The sequence below is a fragment of the Bactrocera tryoni genome, chromosome 5, assembly GCF_016617805.1.
Source record: "Bactrocera tryoni isolate S06 chromosome 5, CSIRO_BtryS06_freeze2, whole genome shotgun sequence".
Classification (NCBI taxonomy): domain Eukaryota; kingdom Metazoa; phylum Arthropoda; class Insecta; order Diptera; family Tephritidae; genus Bactrocera; species Bactrocera tryoni.
In genome coordinates, this window is record NC_052503.1 from 72,525,770 (window position 1) to 72,551,574 (window position 25,805).

The window sequence follows — 25,805 nt, forward strand, 5'->3', positions numbered from 1 at the left end:
GGCTACACAGGCTACAAGTTGTTGCACGCAGCTGGGGTGTGGCAGACGATAAGTTTACCAGGCTTAATTGTTATGCCACTGGGGAAAATGCGTTCTATCAAGTGGTTTTAATGAGAGCGAGAAGGTAATTTTGCCATTGATTTGTAAATTCAGCAATTTGGCGTACGAAGTTCGAGTGCTAAATGGAAAATACAATTTACGTGCGGAATTTAAACGAGTTGTGATTTTTAGCAAGTTAAGTGCTTTAAGAGTTATTTTAGCTAGTCTAAATCTTCTCACATCGTATTGTTATATCTTAAATTTATTATAAACCGGCCGAGAATTACAGTTTATTATAGAAAGGCAGCGAAAATAATTTTTTTAAATGAAAAGAACAAACTTTCAGGGGTTTTTAAAAAATTTTGAATTTACACAAGGACTACACCAGTGGCAGGGTCTTAAAAAGTCGAAGACTGTGCAAGGATTTAAGTCCGTGAACAGTGGCAGCAGTCTTTCCACATTAGAAGGTATAAAACATATATGAAGATTAAAAATTCTTAACATTTTTAAAAAGGCAACCGCACACTATCTTTCCTCTTTCCGACCTCAGATCGCTCGAAGATACCCAGATTTTTTAAGATAAAATACGATTTTTACACCCTAAACTGGAAATACTACATTAAGCTTGCCAAGAAGTTTGTAATACATGAAATAAAATGACGAAGACTCTATAGATCATTTATACGCATATAATAATTGATCAGCGTGTCAAGCTGAGTCGATTTAGCCATATATGTACGTCGGTCCATCCGTCCGCATCTCTGTATATACGGGCACTAGTCCCTCAATTTACGAGATATCGATCTGAAATTTGGCACATGTCTTTTTCTCTTCAAGAACCTTCCCATTTGTCGGAATCGTCGAAATCGGACTAGTATAGCTTATAGCTGCCATACAACTTGAACGATCTGAATCAAGCGCTTGTATGGAAAACTTTCGCAATTGACGAGATACCACTAAATTTGGCATGGAATATTATTCAAGACAACGTCGCAATCTTTGAAGAAATTGTTTAAATCGGATTACTATAACATACAGCTGCCATATAAACTGAACGATCGGAATCAATCATAAAAATAAAGTCCAAGGGATCTTTTGTATTTGTGTAGAGTATTATAGCTTTGTTTTTCCTTTCATTTCTGTTATTTTAACTTTCATATCCAATGTGCTTCGTTCTGGTACGATTTGTTTTTTCTGCCATCAAAAGTCTATTAAAATGAAAAACTATTTTTTAATACAAACAACTCTTCTCACAGGCGTTCTTATGTAATAAGATATATCTCATACAGTAAGATGTCTCTCTAAATGCCGAATATATGAAATTTTCATATTATAAACAATTTTGAATAATTCTGCGTAATATATACAATTTTCTACAAACTCAAGGCTCTTGCGTATTAACTTTGCCACAAGCAACTAGTTGCCACACACACAACTTATTTCGATATTAAAGCGCATAAAGGTGCATTAAGTTAATTTAAGAGCATATGCACGCCAGCAACTTCATCAAGGCACTACACAGAATTTTCAAACACACACACACATAAACAACCAAGAAGTGCGGTGAGCACAGCCGAGTGCAAATTTCAAGCGAAAATCAGAAATTATAAATGGGATATCCAAATGCAGAGCAGGCAGCAAAGCACATACACGCATGCATATGTATGCATGTGTGTGGATTTATACCACCTTTACCATTAACTTTTGGCTTTTGCGTAGCTTGCACCACAGACGCTGTGGACTGTGGCAAGAAAGCAAATGCAACGGAAAACTTGGAAGGCTAAAAGCTGCGAATTCACCAAAACAAGCAGCAGCTTGATAGCAAAAACTTGTGGGAGGAACATATACACGCACACATAAACAAATATTGGTTGCATTACGTACGACAACAATAACAATAAGCAACATTTTGCGCTAGTATACACTACTTAGCTTGCAAGCAGCGCTGTCGCAGGCAACTTGTGCTTTGCTAAGTTTGAGCAACAAAAACCAAAGTCTCATGCCATAAGGAGAAGAAGCGCACGAGCAACGGCAAACTGTCAACAACAATTTGGCAAATGCAAAAGTTGCAAGTATACGAGTAGTATATTTCGTGTGCATTTGCTTTTGTTGCTTATTTATATTTTTACTTTTCGCAGGCGAAAGTTTTCAGCTAGGTGGGCGCCCGCTTTCTGCACGCAAGCAAGATTCTTGAAGTCTAGTGGCACTATGCTGCGTCACAAGCTGCCTTGTAGGTAAGCCAGCGAACGCTGTTGCTTAATACTAAGGCAGTAGAGGCAGCAAAGCTGTAATAAACCAAAACAAAGAAATAGAATGGCAAGAGACAGCGCTTTGTCGCTGATAACTTGCATTCTTTCTCCACGCTTTCTGCGATATTTATGCGAATTTCGCTACGCGCACTGACAGCGGCTTGAGCTGCGAAGCGCGTAATAGCTGCTATGCCGCAGCAACCCCGCCTCTTGTTTCAGTAATCCACAACGAAATTGACTTTTCCACTTTTTCTGCGCCGCCAAACTCGGTAATTTATTTGCAGCTTGTTTATCAAAGCTGCACTCAACTTTGCGCTGCTGTCGCCTAATGCTGGGAAGCGCGGTGAGGCGACTACTGTTTGCATATAGCATGCTTTTAGGCGCTGCAGGCTGTTTATGCATGCAATCGGTGCAAGTTAAGGACAACTTTTACATTTTTGCATGTGAAACGTGCATTTGGCTTTGTCATGCGATTTATTGAATGCATTTCTATTTCAGCTCGACGCTGGCAAGCCGCTTTGCTATTGAATTATTATGCAGCACACATACACACATGGCATGCATTTGTGTAAACGTACGTTGCTTACGTTATGCAATTGTGAATTATTGTAAAGGCAAGCCCATACAAATGTACATATATATGTGTGCTCAATACATGTGTAAATATTTATGCTGTTGCCGCAAATCGCATGTGGCGTGGTAACATCTTCTCGCTTTGCGGCTTTGTCGTCGCAGCTTGCGGTCGCTGCCGTGCATTATTTCTAGTTTTAGTGGCTATTACGCTTGCCAGTCACATAATGTGGTTTCATACGTATGCCGAGGCAAAAGTTTGTGCAAATAAAGATACAAATATATTTGCGAGCCTTAAACCCAAAGCCAGCCTAGTGTAGGTGGCCATAGGGTGCAGAGGCTTGTGTAGTTCCAAAAAAATATTGATATTTTTTAGATATAAAAGGTCTAATATACAGAAGAAAATAGATTTAAGAATATTTTATTAAATTTGTTGATATTTACTATCTAACACCTTTTTAAAAATCGCCACCCTGCCTTAAATTTGTTTAGATAATAAGACTAATATTCACAAAAAGAAAAAATTGTTTTTGCATATTTTTTCTAAAATTGTTTATATTTACGATATATACATATATAGTATGTAAATTTATAATATTTTTTTTATAAATGGCAACCCTGCTTTAAAATTTTATAGATATTTTCAGAAGAAAATAGTTTTAGGAATATTTCTTTAATTGTTCATATTCACTGTATAAATATATTTATACAATTTTTTTATTAATGGCAACCCTGTCTTAAAATTTTTTGGATAATATAAATAATATATAATATTCAGAAGAAAATAGTTTTTGGTATATTTTTTTGATAAATTTACAAATATAAATATATGTACATATGTATGTATATATTTTACTATTTTTAAAAAATGGTAACCCTGCATTAAATTTTTTTAAATAATATAAATCTAATATTCAATTATATACATTCATTATATACATATTGTATATTTTTTATTATTTTTTTTAATAAGTGGCAACCCTACCTAAACTAAACTAATTTGGGCAAAATATAAAAAATTTTAAAGCATCATATAATAAATACGAAACTTAAGACTTTCAATTTGTTCTTGAAAAATTTTAACGCGGCAACCCGACACCTAATTTCGCATATATGTATGTATGTATACATTGTATTCAAATATCACAAATATATTAAAAAGCATTTTGCAGTACGAAAAAAATGAATACATATATTTAATAGTTTGGATAAGTGGCAACCCTACCAAGAACTCAACAAATTTTTGTAATTTAGGCAGCATTAAATTACTTTAAATTTTCATATAATAAATACAAGGCGATTAAAGCTTTCAATTTATTCTTAGAAAAATTTAACGTGGCAACCCTACAACTAATTTCACATCTATAGTATTCAAATATCACAAGAATATTAAGAAGTATGTTTAAATCTTCATATAATAAATACAAAGGGTTTAAAGCTTTCAATTTATTCCTAGAAAAATTTAACGTGGCAACCCTACAACTAATTTCACATCTGTAGTTTCAAATATCCCAAAAATATTAAGAAGTATGTTACAGTGACGAAAATAATATTACATTTTATAAAAAATTATATGTGAATTACGATCTCTAGCTTATAGATTTAAAAATATAAAAATGGCAACTCTGCTGTAATATTTTCAGAATTATAGTAGTTTAGTAAGTCTAAATTTCGAAAAAAACTGCAATGTACTGTACGGCTCGGCGAAGTCATAATACCCTTCCCAGGCGTAGTTTTTCTACCATAAAACGCTACCAAAGTACTGAGTTTTTGACGGTTCTGACAAAAGGAACAGTTTCTTGGATTAAAAACTCGAATCTACATCCTAAACATAGACAATATCAGTTTCGCCTGACAATCTTACTCCTTTTAAAATGCCTCTCAACTACAACCATAAAAGTTACTCATTCATACCTTAAACTATATATTTTGACAGCAGTCAATTAACATCTATGTACCATTTACGCAAACCTCAATAATGTCTCACCCTGTACGATAACTAAGCTTGCAAAATCGTTAACATTCAGCACGTAATCAGTGCACACGATGACATTTTGGGTGATAAAATTCTACTATCTGCCTATAATATATTATACATTGAGGCACCAAAGCAATGTAAGCACGATTGTGGTTTGTGTAACCGGCAAGGGCCAGCGTATTATGTCTAGTTCACCGCATGCGCCTGCTCCATTTCAGTAGTGGTGAAAGTTCATAGTAAATTTCATAGATTTCACAGTCGGTTTTAGGTTGCGAGTTTATGCCATTGCGGGTCACTTCATTAGAGGCCAATCTAAATATAAACTTATATGTGATATGTATTTATATGAGCTCAGCACCATATACAAGCAATTATAGTTATTTGGTGACTTTGGAGCAGCTAGTTAATGACGTCAATTAAAATTGATTAATGCTTTTAGGAGATAAAATAATAACCAACATGTAACCGTTGAAGTCGAAAGGCAGATAACGGCGCGGTTTGCAAGGGAAGTGTAGGAATTTCGATGATCGTTAGGTGGTTGAAGTGGTTAAAGTGCCTTCGTGACATTTTGAGTTATACAATGAAAGAATTGTAGCAATATATTAGAGCTACAAGCAAACGGAAACTCTCTGAAAAATTTCAGAGGCCAGAACTGTCAGACTCTTTCCACGGATGTGGTTTAAGAGGTTCCCATACTTCATTTTAAGTAATGACATGGGTTATTGCCTAAGGAAATTATGCAATTTTCGAAGAAATTTTCCAGATCGGGACACTATAGCATATAGCTGCCGTACAAACTGATCGAGCACAGTTCTTGCAATGAATTTCGGATTTGAAAAGGGTATTTTAGCATTGGTGGCGCCAAGATTAATTTTTTTGCTCTTTTTCTTGAAGTTCTACCACGAAATCAAGTCAACCAAAATGTCTATTAGAAATCAAATGATAATTTTAATAGAAATTGAAGCAAATTAAGGGCGTTGCTCAAAAACACATTAACGAAAATTTAAGCGAATTAAATAACAATTGGCAGCTTGCAAATGCACAAAATTGTAGGAGAAAGAGAAAATGGAATTTCGAAAATTTAAACAGTACCTAGACATACAGGCTCTTGGGTAAATGCCACACAAATAAATGAGACGAAGCAGGCAGCCAGCGATGATAAGACACTTGTTAAAATGCTAGGACTTGAGAGGAAACGCTGGGACAGTGGGTGCAGCAAATTGCAAACAAGACAGCACAAGGAAGGAATGAAGCGTCGCTACACAGTTACATAGCATAAATACATACATATGTATGTATGTGTAAGTGTACTTAGTTTATAGGACGACTTGACATTGTGAAAATTGTGAAAACGTAGTCGAGTGTCAAGCCAAAGTTTAATGGTCTGCTATAATTCATTTCGCTATGGCTACAGTCAAGCTTACAAATAAACATACATACATACATATATACATATTACAAAACAAATGAAGTTTAAAGCCGGCGCTGGCATGTAAGCACATATGTTGGGATGGCTCCTCATAGGAAAACTATTTGTCTGTAAGTTGTTTGTGCTTGCTGCCGTGCATGTGGTCGTAGGTAACGATTTTGATATGTGTATGCTATACTTGCGGCTATAAGTGGAGGTTATGTCTGACTCCTTTCTCGGTTAATTAATTCAACCACTAACAGAGTTGCAACGAACACAGAGAAACTTGAGTGTACAGCAGAATATATGTGCGCATATGTCTATGTATGGGTATGTACCATACATAGATTAAAGCAGTTATAAGCGCTTTGCCCGATGGCCGCTTTATAGTCAGCAAATAAAGCGATCAAATCATACAAATGAGCTTCAGCAACCAATACCCGTATTGGATGTGAGGAGCAAAACGTGGACGCTGCTTATCTAACAACCTTTCAACTATGAAAAATGATGTGAATAAAAATGAGCATAAAACGTGCTCAAACACAAAACGATAAACGAGCAGGAAACAATAAAAAATCAATGAGCTAGAAATACATGAAGAAAGCAATGAAGATAGCAATGTAATTAGCGCTGTTACTGGAAAAGAGGTGATGGAGAGTAACGAAAAAATATAATAAGATAAAGAGAAATAGAACTTATCGTTTCAAAATAAAAATATTCTAGTTATTAATAGCAGTGATTTTCATTTAAGTCTACGAAGTAGTTTGTAAACAATAATATTCAATACGCGTAGCAGACATTTAGGCGCACATATACATATATGTTTCGTGCAATTTGGAACTTTTCTAAAACTTTGTTTGCAGTTACTTATTGTTATGTTCGTTATAGTTAGCTGGTTGATTTTCGGTTAGTCCATAGCAATATTCGGTTATATATTTGGTTAGACAAATTATTTTCAGCGAATTTTTTGGCACTGCATCGTGGCCTCCTTTGTCAAGTGCGGAAAAATTTTAATTAAAAACAAATAAAAAGAGTACTATGGTTGCGCTGAAGTAATAACACACTACACAGATTCATTTCATATAGCTAGTATACTATATATGTATATGTACACCAAATGCTGAAAACTCGATCAGTCAACGGACACTTTGTATGGCAGCTATATGTTATAGTAGTACGATCTGAGTAATTTTTATGCAGGTTGTACCGATATTTTGAACAATAGCCAAATTTTTTTGAAGATACCTTGTCATATAAAAAAGTTTTCCCTACACGGTCCAGACTTTGAGCAGCCAGTTTGTACTGTAGTTATACGCTACAATAGACCAATGCAAAAACTATGTATATTTGGAGATTATAGTGTTGTCTTAAATAATAATCCTTGCCACATTTTCTGAAGATATCTTGTCAAATAAAAAAGTTTGCCATACAAAGACTTGATTTTTAGCGAAGAGTTTGTATGGCAGCTATATGCTATTGGGGTCCGAAATGAATGATTTATTCAGAGATTTTAGCATTATCTTGGATGATATTATATGCCAAATTTCGTAAAGATATCTCTTCAAATAAAAAAGTTTTTCATACAAGTACGGTATTATGATCGCTCAGTTTGTATGACAGCTATATGTTATACTAGCACGATCCGAACAATTTCTCCAGAGATTGAAGCCATGCCCTGGATAATAATCTGTGTTAAATTTCGTGATGATATCTCATAAGCTAAACAAGTTTTCCATACAAGAACTGGATTTTGATGAACCAGTTTGTATAGTAACTATATGCTAGAGTGGTCCGATATCAGCGAGTCCGACAAATTAGCAGTTTTTTAGGGAGAAGAGGTCATGTACAAATTTTCAGATCAATATCTCCAAAACTTCGCGTATATACAGACAGGCGGACATGGCTAAAGGTCAGGTCGTCACACTGATCTTTTGGAAATATATATCATACGTTACAGGTTCTCTACTTTTCTATCTGCGTATTGCAACTTCATGTAAGGGGCAACCCGATGAAGGTATAGCAACCGGGAGACGATTTTAGCAAAGCCAGTTGAGTGTTGATTACCAAAACAATTATCAAAAATTTGTTCCTGACTTTACATTCCTCTTTTCTACACAATATTTTTTTCTAGACTCATTACTCATATGCTTATATGATTTCACCAAAATATTGCTGCATCAGTATTCTTACTCTTCCACTCATTTCACTAAATTGTGCATCGCCACAGTCTTCCATTATGACATTTCCTGCTGTCATTCATTGGTCCGAACACCGAAGCACAGTTGTATGCACATGAATTCCATTTTACTTTGCTTTCCTTGCATCGCGTCGCTTCGTTACGCGCGCTCCCATTTGCTAGTCCATTTCTTTCATTGCATGCTTCACTATTGGCAACATGGCACAAGTGGCCGCTTAAGTTGTTATTTGCTACCACTTTCCTCGCACTCTCCAAAGTCTCTATCACGCTGCACACTCTCCTCGTTTTCCAACACATTTTTCTAAAGCTGCAATTACCACACGCCCCTTAACCTAATTTCATAACAATTGTATTCCTCATATCTACCACCGACGCTGACACTCATATACCGTTACATTTGCATCCTCGCAACCTAGTGCCTTGTGCCGAGCTCTCAGTCTCATGCCAAACATGGTTAATTAATTTCTTGGTATACCCAAGCGCTTTAGCGCGTCAACAGTGAATACACAAAAATGCATTTAATTTGCTCGAGTCTCAGCTCGATAGTTAGAGCTTTCAGCAACACGGCGCACCCACACATCCGGCACTTTCGTACAAGCCAAAGCAAGCACCGAGAATAAGTATGATTTACTCAAGAGCAGTAACGGTTACCGTGCAGGGCGCCCAAATTCTACAGTTTCGAGTGGGGAGACACTTGAAGGTCTAAAGTTCGGCACGAATGGACGCCTGCCGTCTACAAATTTGGCTACATCAATTCGGCTGAAAGGAAATTCATTGCACACAAGCGCCGGCTGCACGAGTCAACACAGGTCCACATGACATACACACATATATACGTTACGTATAGGTAGAAAAAGTAAGCGTAGCTTGCCGGAATTTGTGGCGCAAATTGCAACCTTAATGATTTTGGTGACGTTATGGTTACTTACGAAGTGCTTGTCGTCGGTTTCAACGACTTTGGCGCTGCTGATAAATCACAGTTTACTCAACAACGCAAATTTGTTTGCCTACTTTTCGGCGCAAGGCCGTACGCAAGCCGGTAAAATTGCAGGAGTTGCGCCGAAAGTTGGAAAGGAAACAGGACTTTGATTTTTGGGGTGGGTGCGTAATTTGAAAGAACCGACAGCATATGAAAATTGCAAAAGAAGCAAGAGCAAGGAATGGTTAATTAAAAGTGTCTGCAATATACAGCGATATCCCATTTATAAAACTGCTTTGCAGCAGGTATCAATGGCAACCACAACTTGGTCAACCGAGAAACCCGGAAATCAAGTATAAGTGGTAGGAAATATGAATTTTTATAGTATAAAAGTTATTACAAAACGAAAAATCTTCCACTCACCAATCGCCATGGCCGTCTCCTGCGCATCGCCGGTGACCATCTTGACGCGCACGCCGCTCTGCATCAGCATCTCAATGGATTCGCGTACCAATGGACGCGGCGGATCGGTTATGCCCACCAGGCCACAGTAGATGAGATCCTGCAGGCTGCGTCCTTTCGCTAGCGCCAGCACACGCAAACCCTTGCGGCCGATTTCATAGGCTTCCGCGAGGAATTCCGCCTCATTTTGCTTTGTCAACGGCACCGTTTGTGTGCCGAACATGTATTTCGTGCATTGCGGCAACAGCATTTCCAATGCGCCTTTGGCAAAGAAGATTTCCTCTTTGTTATTGTTGTATTTGTGTATGCACTTGACAGCCATCATTTTCTGTTCGGATGAGAATGGATACTCCTGTATGCGCACATAGTTCTCCGCGGTGGCGTACATGCCATTCTTCATAGCGACAGCGATTAGTGCGCCCTCTGTCGGCTGGCCGAGCAAAGTGCCGTTCTGTATGTAGGCGTTATTGCAGACTGCGCCGATTTCTAATAAGTTCGTGATGTTTGCTTTGGCCATTTCGACGTTATTGCAATTGCGTATATGTATTTCGCCTTGGTCATTATAACCCGCGCCGGTGACATCGGCCATGTAGCCGTCAGATGTGATGATAACTGTCGCTGTCATTTCGTTCTTCGTCAAAGTGCCCGTTTTGTCCGAACAAATGACATTCACGCAACCGAGCGTCTCCACGGTTGGCAATTTCTTCACAATCGCATTGCGTTTGGCCATGCGCATGACACCGAGTGCCAGCGTCACGGTGACCACAATCGGTAGGCCTTCTGGTATGGCGGCGACAGCCAAAGAAACGCTGATATTGAACATTTCGGTTAGCGGTTTGCCTTGTAGCCAACCCAAAAGCATAATTACGCCAATGATGAGGAACGAATAGAAACTTAGCTGTGCGCCGAGTATGTCCATCGATTTCTGCAACGGTGTCTTCGGCGCTTCTTCAGCTTGCATCATTTTGAAAACTTCACCGAACTCACTGCGCTCACCGGTGCTCACTACAACACCCTTGCCATTGCCGCAGCGCACCAATGTGCCCATAAAGGCGACATTTTTCATATTTGTATGATCCTTATTGGTGGTACTGCTCAGTATGAGCTCGGTGCTCTTGCGCGCCGGTTCCGTTTCGCCCGTGAAGCTTGACTCATCGATCGACAGATCGATGGCATCGAAGAGCCGCACATCGGCTGGCACACGATCGCCTACATTCAAGTACACCACATCGCCGGGCACTAGCTCACGCGCCAAAAACGTATCGAGTCGTCCTTCGCGCAGGCAATGGCACTCGGGTGGTACCAGCTTCTTTAACTCCTCCAAACTCTTCTCCGAACGGTATTCTTGTATGAAAGCGACCGTTACCACTATGATGATGGCTATCGTTATGCTCACAGCATCGTCATACTGTTTCATAATCACCGAAACTAGCGCGCTGCCCAAAAGCAGCAGTATAAGTGGATTCTTAAACTGTTCAATATATTTCTTCCATGTAGGATCCTCCTCATTCACATTCAACTCATTGTGTCCGATAATTTTCGCACGGTACTTTGCCTCGGTCCATTTGAGACCGGTACGCGTGTCGACCTGTAGACGGCCGGCCACTTCGGAGGCGCTGTACGTCGATGACTCGGACGTTGTCAGCAACATTTCGGGCGTTAGGGTTGAACCCGTCTGAAAAGTGTGAAGAGACAAATGAGATTTTAGTATTGTTTAGTTTTTTCGGTATCGAGAAACAGAAGTTTAGAAATTAAAGCATAAATCTTCGAATGTCGAACTTTTGCATTGGTTAGTTGACTGAAACACGAAAATATATGTTAAATAATAAAGTTCAAGTGGGGATAATCACTTTCAGTTTAATATAAGTATATGTATTAATATCTAGAACCCTCAAAAGTCATCTAGTGACCGATGCCCAGAGCTTACTAACATTATGGACCAACCTTTTGAATGGCAGTGAAAGTTTATCGCCAGTAGATGGTGAACCCAACACCCCAAACGATGACGATGGAGCAGACGTTCTAATGCCCGACCATCAAGAAGTTCGCATAACAATTACCCGCCTGAAGAACAATAAAACGGCGGGAGCCAATGGACTACCGGTCGAGCTATTCAAATACGACGGCGAAGAACTGATAAGGTAGAATATAGTCGAACAAATATGGCCTGACGATTGGAAATTAAGTGTGCCCAATTCACAAAAAAGAAGACCCCACAATCCGCACCAACTACCGTGGAATAAGTCTACTTAACATCGCATATAAGGTTCCATCGAGGGTATTGTGTGAAAGATCAAAGTCCACCGTCAACAAACTGATTGTACCTTATCAGTGTGGGTTTAGATCCGAAAAATCCAAAACTGACTAGACATTCACCATGCGCCAAATTTTGGAAAAGACAGGTGCAGAGGCATGGACGACGACAACATCTGAAGAGCCGGCGTTACGAGTTTTCGAGAGAAAGGTTCTGCGGAATGGCAATGGCAAATACCACAGTCGATGGAACGATGAGCTGTACGAGTTATACGATAACATTGACATAGTTCAGCGAGTTAAGAGACAACGGATACGCTGGCTAAGTCAAGTCGTCCGAATGTATGAAAACACTCCAGCTCTGAAAGTATTCGACGCAGTACCTGCCGGTGGAGGCAAAGGAAGAGGAAGACCTTCACCTCGTTGGAAAGACCAGGTGGAGAAGGCCCAGGCTACACTTGGAATCTACAATTGACGCTAAGTAGCGAAAAGAAGAAACGACTGGCGTGCTGTTGTAAACTCGGCTATAACCACGTAAGCGGTGTCCACGCCAATAAAGAAGAAAAAGTAGGAACAGCTGACAGTTTAGAATTTCGTTGACGCATCAAGAACGAAAATAGTATATTATATAGATTATTTATTGAAATAACCCGTACTTTGCATATTTATAAAATATTTTGCCAATTTTTCTACGCTATCAGCTAAATAATCTAGAGACCTTTCACCCATTTTTCTAATTACTCGCATGCACTGCAAGCAACCTCAAATCACCTTTTGTTAGTTGCCGTAATCTCCACAACGGAACTTATTGATTTAATCTGCTACAAGCAACAACAACTCGTGCAAAGCAACAGCAGAAGCCAATATGCTGGGCGACTCATCTAACATGTCCAATCAGAGGCGAATCTCTTAGCAATATTAGAAACTTGCACATGTGTGTGTATTTCAGTGAATTTCAATATTCATTGCATCCCATGAAATGTTATATTGCAAATTTGTGAGTATGGATATATGACTTTCCAGTCACGTTTTTCTACAATGACATCAACAACTGTCGAACCGTTGTAGCTTATCAGTGCTGGCTCGTACCAACTAAATTTTGATGGCCGGGTGGACAGACAAAGCACTTATATACATATGTACGTACGTAAAGGTATATGTAGACGAATGAGTAGATTTAAAAATCAAATTTTATTTCGTATCTACAAGTACTACGCTCGCTTAAATCTAAAAGTAAGCGCATACAGGTCTAATAAATACACTGTCATATATGTATATGTATATCTATCAATATAAATGTGTGTGTGTTCCTTCGGCATAGGAACTAATCGAACTGATATGCATATGTTGCCAGCATCACTTACAAATGAACGTCAAGTGCAACTGACAAATGATTGTAACTGTGTGTCGTCCCCGTTGCCCATCAGCTGACACATCAGTCAGTCACCGACTGCCATTAGCTACAGTCTGCACAGCTGAGGTAGCTGGGTGGGTGGCCAACTTGTTGTGGATGAGCGAGTGAGTGTAAAAGTGCATGGGTGGGTTGCGAGGTTGACACGTTGCCGGGATGGACATGACAGCTGCATGTCAACGCGGCACTGAGATGTATTGTACAAATTATAATCACGAAGGCAATGAGGAGTGAGGAGATGATGTTGCTGCTAATAATGATGTTGGCAAATTAGCTAGCGAAGACAGGCTAAAACGTAAGCAATAACAAAAACGCTGGTTGTATATAAATATATACTTTTTATATTGACATCGTGTGTGGATGCATACTTCATTACAATTATTTGTGTATCGTCTGCAGAAGCTTTGGGTGAAAGCGAACTTCCAACCACTTGGAAATCTCATATTAAAGAGAATAATAGCTAATGTTTGTAAGAAATTAGACAAATCTAACATGTGTATTCACATACGATATGCAAGTATATGATTTTAAATTAGGGTGGTCCTAAAAATTTTAAATAAATAAAAACTTGAAAAAGTAAAACAAAAATCAAACGAAAATTTATTTTAAACCCTCAGCTTGTATGATAGCTATATGCTATAGTTTTCTGATCAGAACAATTTCTTCGGAGATTGTAGCGCTGTATCAGGGAATAATCTGTGCTAAATTTTGTGAAGATATCTTTTCAAATAGAAAAGTTTTCCATACAAGAACTTGATTTCGATGGATCAGTTTGTATGACAGCCATATGCTATAGTGATCCGATCTGAAAAAATTTATTAGGAGGTTGTAGCGCTGTTTCTGAGAATAATTTGTGCTAATTCTAGTGAAGATACCTCCTCAAAGAACGTTTTCCGTGCTAAGACATGATCTTGATCGTACATTTTGTATGACAACTATACGTTATAGTAGTCCGATCTGAATGATTTCTTTGGAGACAGTAGCACTGTCTTTGAATAATCTGTGCCAAATTTCGTATATAAATCTTTTGAAATAAAAAAGTTTTCCATGCAAGAACTGGAGTTTGATGGATCAGTTTGTATGACAGCTATATGCTATAGCGGTCCGATCTGAACATTTTTCTCGGAGATTTTAGCATTGACTTGAACAATAATTTGTGTAAAATTACATTTAAATATCTTGACAAATAAAAAAGTTTTTCATGCAAGAACTGGATTTTGATGGATCAGTTTGTATGGCAGCTATATGCTATAGTGGTCAGATCTGAACATTTTCTTCGGAGATTGTGGCTCTGTCTCTGAGAATAATCTGTGTCAAATTTCGTGAGAATATGTTTTTAAATAAAAAAGTTTTCCATACAAAAACTTGATTTCGATCGGTTAGTTTGTATGGCAGCTATATGCTATATACTGGTCCGATATCGACGGTTCTAACAAATAAGCAACTTCTTGGGCAGAAAAAGGCGTATCGAACGATAACTCATCAATTTAGTCACTTGTGCGCTTATTATGGACATTTAAGAACCACCCTTCTACATACAACTAAACAAATGTGCATTTAAATATGCTTTATTACCTGCCACAGCAGCATGCAGCATTCAATTTGTGTTGTGCTCTACCATATGTGTTCGTTACTAATTAAGTTTTAGCTAGTTAAGCGGTAAATTGAAAAAGGTGGCAGCATAAAAAATACCGTGTGTGGTGGCATAAGCAGATAAAGGGCTTAGCTACTAAAGGAATACAATGAGAAAGCACATAAAAGCGCGCTTAAAGCTGCTGCTTAGTTTTAATATAGATTTCAAAATTCTCGCAACTGTAAAAACAATGTAATTTTCAGGCATAAATATATTGCTGACGAATTTCGCATTAAATGTATAATTACAAAGGGAATCCCCCACTTGGCAACAACAATAAATCATCAATAAAAGATCTTTTGCATTCAAGTGAGTATTTTTGTAGAAAATGGCTTGCTATTACACCCGCTTCTAGCTAAATGGCCACCGCTGTCGCTAGTGTATGGTTGCTACACGTGTTGCATGTTTAATTATCACGCTGCTGACATACAAAATTTGCGTATTTGTAATGCAAGCGCTGTTTAATTAATTACAAAGTAGCGATTAATTTATTGACGAAAGCTAAATGAGAGGAGGACTATAGCTCTCATTACTAGTGAACATAGAAAAATCCGCACAAAAAAAACAACATATGCAACAACTTTGTGTAGTGCAATAATGTGGTTGGTATTTGAGCTATAAAAATTCCAACAAAATGCAGTTCATCCTCATTTACATATTCTCTGAAAAGCATGTACCTTCTTACATATACAAAAGTATGCATTATTACAAAACTGTTTACCTATAAGTCGGTAATAATCAAGATAGTATTTTTCCTATAATAATACTGCAAATTTTCTGATAAAATAAAAACCGGAAAGCAAAAACAAAAAAACACAAATCACAAATCACTATCAAATCAGGTTTTTCAAGAACGTGATTTACAAGATCACAAACTAATTTCTAAGCCGTGTTAATACTAGATGTATGTATATAATGCCGTTTGTAAGATTTCTGCTGATATGCATATATGTATGTATGTATGTATGTGTGTAAAAGTAATTGCGGATTAACAGCAGCTACTCATTGGCGTGTAAAATTTCCAGCTAAAATTGCATAAGTAAATGGCAACACGAGCGGTAGCTATTTGGTTGCACGTAAATGCATGTATGGGTGTATGTATGCACGATTAGTGATAAGCTTGAATGGAAATCGAAGCAATACAAAGTAAGTATGCAAATTCTGAAAGCTGCTAGCATTTATAAATCCCAACTGACTGTCATTTGAAATAGCTTTTAGTTGATTTGTAAGCGATGCATGTGTGCTATATGTATGTATGCAGATATATATGCAACATTTTAAATTGGCAACTGGTATTATTTAAGACACCGCTACAAACTCCGAAGAAATTGTTCCGATGGGACCATTACAACATATAGCTGCCATACAAACTGACCCTTCAAACTCAACTCCTTATATGGCAAACTTTTTCATTTAATAAGATATCTTCACGAAATTTAGCATGGACTATTCTCTAAGACACCGCTACAATCTACGAAGAAATTACTTTAATCGAACAACAATAGCATATAGCTGTCATACAAACTGACCCATCAAACTCAATTCCTTACATGGCAAACTTTTTCATTTGATAAGATATCTTCATGAAATTTAGCATGGACTATCCTCTAAGGCAACGATGCAAACTCCAAATATTTTATTTCGATCGGACCACAATAGCATATAGCTGCCATACAAACTGCCCGATCGAACTCAAGCCCTTGTAAGGAAAATTTTTTTGCTTGACGAGATATCTTCAGGAAATTTAGCTCAGATTATTATCTCTGATATCGCCACAATCTCCGAAGAAATTATTCCGATCGGCCAACTAAAGCATATAGCTGCCATACAAACTGACCCATCAAACTCAAGTCCTTATATCGAAAACATGTTTACTTGACCAGGCATATTCACGATAATTGGCACAGATTATTATCTAGTATGTTATTTCTACAAACGGGTCCATCAAAATCAAGATAAATATCTTTTTACACCCTGTTACGCCATAAAAAATTCATCTGTGAAGGGTATTATAGCCAAAGCTAACGTCTTCATCTTTTTTTTGCTATTTTCTCTTCGCTGTACCCTTTTTGCTAAGTACATTAAAAAAAAAATAAAAAAAATAATAATAATTTATAAACATAAAATATGATAATTTTCGAAGTAATGTCTGCTCCGGCTTAACTGTCTGTCATAAATCTTTCCCACCACAATACTTTTACGACAAAAGCTCATAAAGTTCTTAACGTTTAAGCACTTAGCACCACTTAGCGTTGCAAAGAAAATATACATTTATGATCTACATATGTATGTTTCCGCATATTGCTTGAGAGCTAATTAAAAACTTAGCAAATGTATTAACAAAAAAAATGTTAATGTAAAGAGCCGACATAATGGCTTTCGGATTGGCTGGGAAAAAGCTAGATATTCTTACAAAACAAAGTTAATTACTAGTTTTGGAAAAAACTTCGAAAAAATATTAAGAAGAAAACTGGCTTTTGGATAATATTTGAAGAAAAGAGAAAAAGGAAAGAATAAAAGAGAACAGACACTCGGCACACAGCAGTAATTTGGAGTTGGTTATGAGTGTTCGAAAATTTCTAAAAAAATATAATAAATATTTTAAGTTACTGTAGACAATACAAATAGCGCTTATATGTCCAAATATTCTGTGTATACAAACCATCAAAAATGTCAAACATTACGATAAAGCTGTGAGTTGCCAGATTGCAACAGTAAGTTTGCCAAAACCCAAAGCATAAAAGTCAACCTACGTACTTATCATTGAAATGAAATAAAAATTATTGCCATTCTAACTTTAGAGTCTAATTGAGTAAATTGAGTACTACGTGATTGAACATATATATTATATACATACTTACTATCAAACACCAATATATGTATATCTAATATATACATACATATTCACTATCAATAGCATAGATACTATGCATACAGAAGCATGTGGTTAGTATTCGTATTCAATTAGCGACTCTTTGTAAAAAAGCAGCAGTTAAAAAAATATCAGAGACAATATTTACTAATATTATTATGACGCTTGTTTTAATTTGATTTATTTCCGTTTAAAGTACAAAAAAGCTCTTATTGAACCCAATAATTAAAATGTATTTATAACGGATGATTAAATGTTAAGCGGAGTGGTATTTAATGTTAATTAAAATAAGTGTCAAAAATGACACAAAAATCGACATTACCATAAAATAAAAAATTATTAATGGCCTTCAAATTGTTTGGAAATGACATTGGAGGAAGAGATTTACTATTATTACCAATTTTTTTTTTTGAGAAAAAGTCGAGATAATAAATGTTTCAATATTCCGCAGTATTAAATACGATTTTGTCTTCCTACATTTTAGCTGCATTTTTAATATCAACGACAATTATTTTGGGTTATGTTGAGCCCAATGCAACCCTGGTGACCTCAATTTTTAGTATCTACGAACATTAATCTAGATTATCTTGAGCCTAATGCAATTAATATCTACAAAATGTGTCTTAGATTAGGTTGAGTTCAATGCAACTCTGCTAATCTCATACCTATGAATTGTATCTGTTGGGTAGTCGAAGAAGTCCTTTCGTATTTCTAATTAAACTTCAACTTATTCTTTTATATTTATACTGAACTTTAATGAACTAAACATGTACCAATTTGGTCGACCACTTTTTGGCATTTTTCCGCTAGAGACATTATTCCAAAAGAGTAAAACTTTTCTGGTTTCTCTGCGAAAAACTACGAAATTTTCACAGGTTTCTATTGAATCCAACTTTACTCCATTAAGGGAGTTCTACATTGACCGAAACAAATGGTAGTCCGATGGTGGAAGGTCAGGGCTATATGGTGGATGCAGCAAAACTTCCGAGCCAAGCTCTCGCAGTTTTTGTCGAGTCATCAAAGATGTGTGTGGTCTAGCGTTGTCCTGATGGAGCACGAAGCCCTTTCTGTTGATCAGTTCTGGCCTTTTTTTCGATTGCTTGCTTCAATCACATCAGTTGTTGACAGTAAAATGTAGAATCTATCGTTTGACCAGGCTGGAGCAGTGCATAGTAGATGATTCCTTTCAAATCCCACCAAACGCTCTGCATAACCTTTCAAGGCGTCAATCCTGGCTTTGCGATCATTTGTTGAGCTTCACCACGTTTGGTGGTGACATTACTGTCGTATTTGATCCACTTTTCTTCTTCTGTTACCATTCGCTTCAGAAATGGTTTCATTTCATTTCGTTTCAGCAAAGAATCGCAGATGTTAATTCGGTACATTAAATTTTTTACAGACTATTCAGGTGGTACCCAAACATCGAGCTTCTTTTTGTAGCCAGCCTTTTTTAAATGGTTCAAAACTGTTTGACGATGAATGTTTAGGTTCCTTAACGATGTTATGGCTGCTTATGTGACGGCCCCAGTCAATCTTTTGCATAAATTCATCGACATTTTCAACGATAGGTCGACCAGTGCGAGGTGCGAAATTACCAGAACGGAAGCGAGCGAGCCATTGTTGTGTTACATGAACTGATACAGCATCGTCTTCGTAAACTTCACAAATTTCATTGGTGGGTTGCGTGGCATTCTTCCCTTTTTTATACAAAAATTTCAAAGTATAGCGAATTTCTTCATTATTTTCACTCATTTTTGAAAAGCTGTAATTTTTTTTCGACATCCCCGAATTTAACTATTTTTTTTTTTTTGTTATATGAAGCTTAAAATCTCACCTTTCCAACACTACATGGTATGACAGAATGTGATTGGTAGCACTGGAGATATACGACTGCAACAACATATATTGGCATAATAAGAAAAGACTTTTTCGAGTACCCAATATTTTATGTTGAGCACAACGTTGGTGATCTACATTTTGAATGTCTATCTAATAATGAGAAAAAATTGAAAACTGTAAAGCGGAGCACCTTCCAGTTGCAATTAAGACGGCACACTTGGCGAGATTTTTGAAGAGCTATCTAAGAACCTATTTTTCAGCGTACTAAACGAGAAAAATATAACTTTTTTTACCCAACCTAGCACATAGTATAGGCGCTTTCAATATTTATGGAACATACTTTCAATGCAAATGAAATGGTATTTCTGCCAAGTTGCGCGAGTTATACATATGTGCATATGTATATATGTATGTGTAAATATGGTAGATGAAGTTCCTAACATTTTTACATAGAAACATACAAAACATTTTTTTATTTTCACGCTGTTGGCGCTTTGTGAAATGCGAATCGCACGCCTTGCGACCGATGATTTGGGCCAGAATGAGTTGAAACCTGTTGCCAGTTACCACATACAAAGCCAAAAGTGTGTGGCAAATAATCAAACTTAGCAACCTACACATACATACCGGCGCGCATAAGCACACAGCATATAAAATTAACCTATTTACTCGCATTTAGAACGCTAGCTTTTAGAACGCTTTCGAGAGGTCTGTCGATAAGCAAACACTTGTGGAGGCCTAACTTAAAAGCTGGTTGACTTATATACGCATATATAGCAACGAAAATGCTCGAGTGCCACGTACAAACATAATTCGCATGAAGGTTTATTCGCTTATTTACCTATGCTAAGTGCCGAAATGTGTTTGGAATATTTTATTTAAGCGCACTGTATAGTGTGCGGCAAGCAGCAGCTGTTGGTGCTTAGCAAAGCAGGCTTGAATATGGACAGAAACACAAAAAATAAAATATATACTCACATACAATTTTATTGTCCAAAATAAATTTAGTTTTATTTTTTTTTTTTGAATTTCCACTGCTTTTAACGCCAGCTTTTGAGCAATCTTACAAAATTTACTTGCAACTATAATTTAATTTTTCTCCATAGCAGCACGAACCTAATAATTCATAGTAACAGTTATAATTGCTTACAACGAACGATTTGCTCTGTGCGATTTGCCACATTATAATGTGTTTGAGTGTGGTTGTAAGTAGGCATGTGTTAGCTAATTAATGCTGGTTCACTACAAAGCTTTGGCAAATTGGCAGCTTATTAAATGTAAAATCTTTAATTAATTAGCTGTTAAATTGCAGATATGTGTAGAATTCAATTAAATTGCATTTATTGTAAATAAAATGAATATTGATGATTTTCCCCATTTAAGTGGAAACGGAAACAGGTTTAATATAAACATTCCAGAATTAAATTGTGGCAATTTAAGTAAATAAAATAAAAATAGACATCGAATTTATCTATAATGACGCTGTAATAGAGGTTTATAATTTATGTTGATAACTTTATTGAATATTTTACAACGTCACTATTATATAATGGGAGATTAAAAAAAATATATAAAAAATGTCAAGAGAAAATATTAACTTTAATAATTTAATATTTATTTACAAATGTAGATATTTCTATGACAAAAACAAGAAAAAACATTAACTACGGCCGCAATGAGACTATAAAACTTTCACAAATATAAAGGATGCCATACCAAAAATTTATTAGGCTATAGTAGTCCGATCTAAACAAGTTCGGAAATTGTAGTGATCTCTTCGTTAATAATCCAATTTTGAAACGATAACTTCAGAAATAAAAACAAATTTCGTACAGAAAGTGAATTTTGATCGATCAGTTTGTATGGCAGCTGTATGCTATAGTGGTCCGATTTAAACAATTTCTTCAGAGAATGTAGCGATGCTTTGAGTAATAATCTACGCAAAATTTCGTGTAGATATCTCGTTAAATAAAAAGGCTTTCCATATAAGGACTTTCGTTGTATCAGACAGTTTGTATGGCAGCTATAGGCTATAGTGGTCCGATCTCAATAATTTCTGCAGAGATTGCATCTTTGCCTTGAATAATAATCTATGCTTAAATTCGTGCAGTTATCTCGTCAAATAAAAAGGCTTTCCATATAAGGACATTCGCTGTATCAGACAGTTTGTATGGCAGCTATAAGCTATAGTGGTCCGATCTGAACAATTTCTTCAGAGAATGTAGCCATGCTTTGAATAATAATTCCAGCCAAATATCGTGAAAATATTTCATCAAATATTAAGGCTTTCCATATAAGGACTTGAGTGTGATCAGTTAAGTTGTATGACAGCTATATGCTATAATGGTCAGATCTGTACAATTTCTTCAAAAATTGTAGCGATGCTCAATTCCTTCACCAAAAACTATGAAACATTTATCTTCGAAAATGTCAATTCTTTCACCAAAGAAATTTCAATAATATTATTAAAAATTCATTTTCGAAAATATAAATTTTTTTCACCAAAGAAATCTCAATAATACTATCACAAATTTATTTTCGAAAATATTAATTATTTCAGTAAAAATAATACTATAAAAAAATTACTTTCGAAAATATTAATACTTTCAGTAAAGAAATTTCAATAATACTATAAAAAATTTATTCTCGGAAATATCAATTTTTCACCAAAAAAAATCCAATAGTATTATGACTGATTTATTTTCGAAAATATTAATTCTTTCAGCAAAGAAGCTTCAATAAAACTATAAAAAATTTATTTTCGAAAACATCGAAAAATTTTCTTATCGTTTTCACATATTTCAGCGTTTAGGCTACTACAATAGAGACATATTCCACTGTCACTGTTCTTTTGCTTAGAAAATCCACAACTAAACTTACACTATAAAACTCCTTTTCCTCCTCCAAAAGCTTCATTTTTAGATTTTTTGATTAAAATGCTGTTTTTTAAACTAAAACTGAGAATTTTTTACACTTTGTGTGCCTCTTTTTTGTTATAAAGTTTGATTTGTATCCTTTTTAAGATGCTACCCTGAATCCGCCACAATTTTCTTTACACACATGACTTCAAACACTTTTTATTTGCAGTTCGAAATTTTCAGCGCACATCTCTTCAGCACAATTTCTCAAATATACTTTCATTTAATGTGCGTATCTTTTATCAGTGCCCATAAAAATTAACTACACAAACACTTTCATTTCGACAAATTTTCAGATCTAAAAAGACGCGCCGCCGAAGCAGTTAGCGCAGAAACACGAAATTCAATTAACACTAAGACAAGAAGTGGCACTAAAGTTGACGCTTTTGCAGGCAACGAGCGCTCAAATGGAAGGCATCAAAACGCGGCACTTTTGTAATGACAGGTTCCGATACAACAAAAGTTTTTTAAATACTAAAAGATTTACATGTTGTGCGCACAGTTTATAGCCAAGCAAGCAAACTGTCAGCCAACAGCTGACTATATGAGCAGCGCCGAAGCGCGCACCAAGTGAGATACTTATATACATAGTATGTACGAGCCTAGAGAATGAATAGAGTGAGCGCAAATTAAACGCGAAAAAATATTAAAAATTGTATAAAAAATTTAATTGTTTTTCTTAGTATTAGGGCGGCTTAGAGCGGCCTTCTAAAGAGTATTTACATAGCTGTGGCCTTAAAGTGGCGAGTAGTTAAGAAATACTAGTAAATTCTCTATAATGAAGCATCTTACAGGAAATAAAAAACAATAGTTCAAAGCTGGAAATATTGGATTCAAGTGCAATTAGTTTAAAAAGGGACAGGCTTGGATCACTTGTAATATATTTTTTCTAAAGAGTGTTTTCGTAGCTGTGGCCTTTAAGTAGCGAGTAGTTAAGAAATACTAGTAAATTCTTTATTATGAAGCATCTTACAGGAAATAAAAAACAATAGTTCAAAGCTGGAAATATTGGTTTTAAATGCAACTAGTTTTAAAAAGAACAGACTTGGACCACTTACGATTTTTTTTTCAAAAAATTTTATGATATCTCTCTAGGTATTATATAATATAGTGGTTCTAAGCCATAATTAATTTTTTAATCATAATTTTTTATTCTACTTAAACTAGTTCGAGACTGGTATATTTCTGATTGATTTCCGACCAGTCTCAATCAAATCTTGACATATGCATTCAACAGTCGTTTGATTGAAAGAAGAATAGTAAGCTGACTAGTCTCGCTTGCCTCCTTCAAAGTTACAGTAGTTCCCAACTATAAAGTACATTTCCGCTGGGTTGCCGAATGTATGTACATGTGACTTATACATAAGTTGAAATTTATGAGCTAACCATCATAAAACAATTTTCCTAGTGCTATAAACGATAGCTGGGCACTTGAAACCAAAGTTTAGAATAGTTGAGTAATTTAAGGAAAAACTAGAAATTAGTTGAGAATAATACAGAAGAAAGCGCCGCGAAAGAATTGCACCCTTTAGACGCATGATAACAAAAACAAACAATTGAATAGACGTTTTTTGGACTAATTGACATTATACTGTTTTTTTTCCTTTTTTTAATTTCTTTTATTTTTTTAATTTTTTTTTTTACTTTTTTTTTAATTTTTTTTACTTTTTTAATTATTTTTATTTCTTTTTATTTATTTATTTATTTTTTTGTTCAAATTGCCATTAAAACTGATAAGTTGACAGCACTTGCTTTGTCAAAAAGGTGACAAATTTTATAAATAAAACCACAAAACACCAAAAACACAACAATTCTTATTCTCTGATAACAATTTTCATGTGAAATTATTCAACCTCGAATGAACTATATGTCACAAACAAATATATGTATGTACATACACACATATACACGTCTGACATACACACATTAGTTGATAGATAAATCAAACTGCTTGGTATACAAAAACATGCTGCTAACTGTTTGGCCCGAAGAAGTCAAACATATCAGCACAACTGGAAGCAACAACAACTCAATTAATAACACTTGAATAAACAATAATATAATAAATGAGCGCGCTTGGAGTAAGCAAAGAGTGTGAAAGAGCGTAGCGGTTATAAATGAGCACGAGAATGCGCGGGAACACGTGAAAGAGCGAGAACGTAACAAGAGAGTACTTGATCTCGTGAGTATGAGTAATGTGACTGAAGGAATGTTGCCAGATTATGTGAATTTTTTAGTTAACAATAGTGGAAGTTATAAAGCGATAGAAAACAGCCACGAAGCAATTATTAACATACACTGAGCTCAATTTTTGCTGACTCGAAAAAATGTTTTTCTAAAGACATGAGTGAAAAAGATACGATATAAGATATGTGATTAAGACATGAGTCTCAGGTTTGAGGTTTATTGACTACAGCTATAGTAGAAGAAAACTGGATTTGCAAACCTTTTCTAATCGCAAAACTTTGTTGCAATCTAAAAACTATAAATTCTAAAATTGTAGATAGTACGACTGGTCTAGAGATTAAGCGACTACAGCAAGGGATTAAAAACAACGCAATTCTAACATTTTTAATGAACTAATAACGTAAGTATATATTATAAAACCCATAAAAAAAGCTCCTTGGCTCGTCTTATGATACTGAAAAATATGTTTTAGGAAACTTTTTTTTTACTTTGGCACTTAACTAGCCATACTGCTAGTCCTATATACATTTTTAAAACTTATATAACGCTGGCGCTAAGGTTAGTTAGGGGCTCTTTCTAATTATTTAGGATGAAAATTATAAAAGAAGTTTCTTGAAACATACTTTTCAGTATCATAAGAAGCTCTAATTAGTCATATATGAAATAAACACTAGCCTCTAAACATTGATTAACACACTACCGATTTTTTCTTCTTGGTAAAAATGTTATAATGAAGATAATAATAAAAGATTTGAATGGAACAACTGGTCCTAAGATTTAACGCCTGTAGTCTATAATAAAAAAACGATAAATTCCAAATTCATGCAAACTAAAACCATTAATATACAATATATTATAAAATGCTTAAAC

General features: G+C 35.8%; 1 protein-coding gene across 7 annotated transcripts in view; it reads right to left on the bottom strand.

Annotated features, from left to right (window-relative positions):
- The window catches only part of LOC120779114 (calcium-transporting ATPase type 2C member 1), a 182,783-nt gene that overhangs the window by 65,848 nt on the left and 91,130 nt on the right, over window positions 1–25,805 (bottom strand). For 5 of the 7 annotated variants that reach the window (XM_040111303.1, XM_040111297.1, XM_040111298.1 and 2 more), the window contains exon 2: window positions 9,784–11,497. In XM_040111303.1, coding sequence (XP_039967237.1) covers window positions 9,784–11,497 — 1,714 coding nt within the window. Of the gene's footprint in view, window positions 1–9,783; window positions 11,498–22,710; window positions 23,187–25,805 lie in introns of those variants that run through there. The other 2 variants (XM_040111300.1, XM_040111299.1) reach the window with 2 other exon arrangements.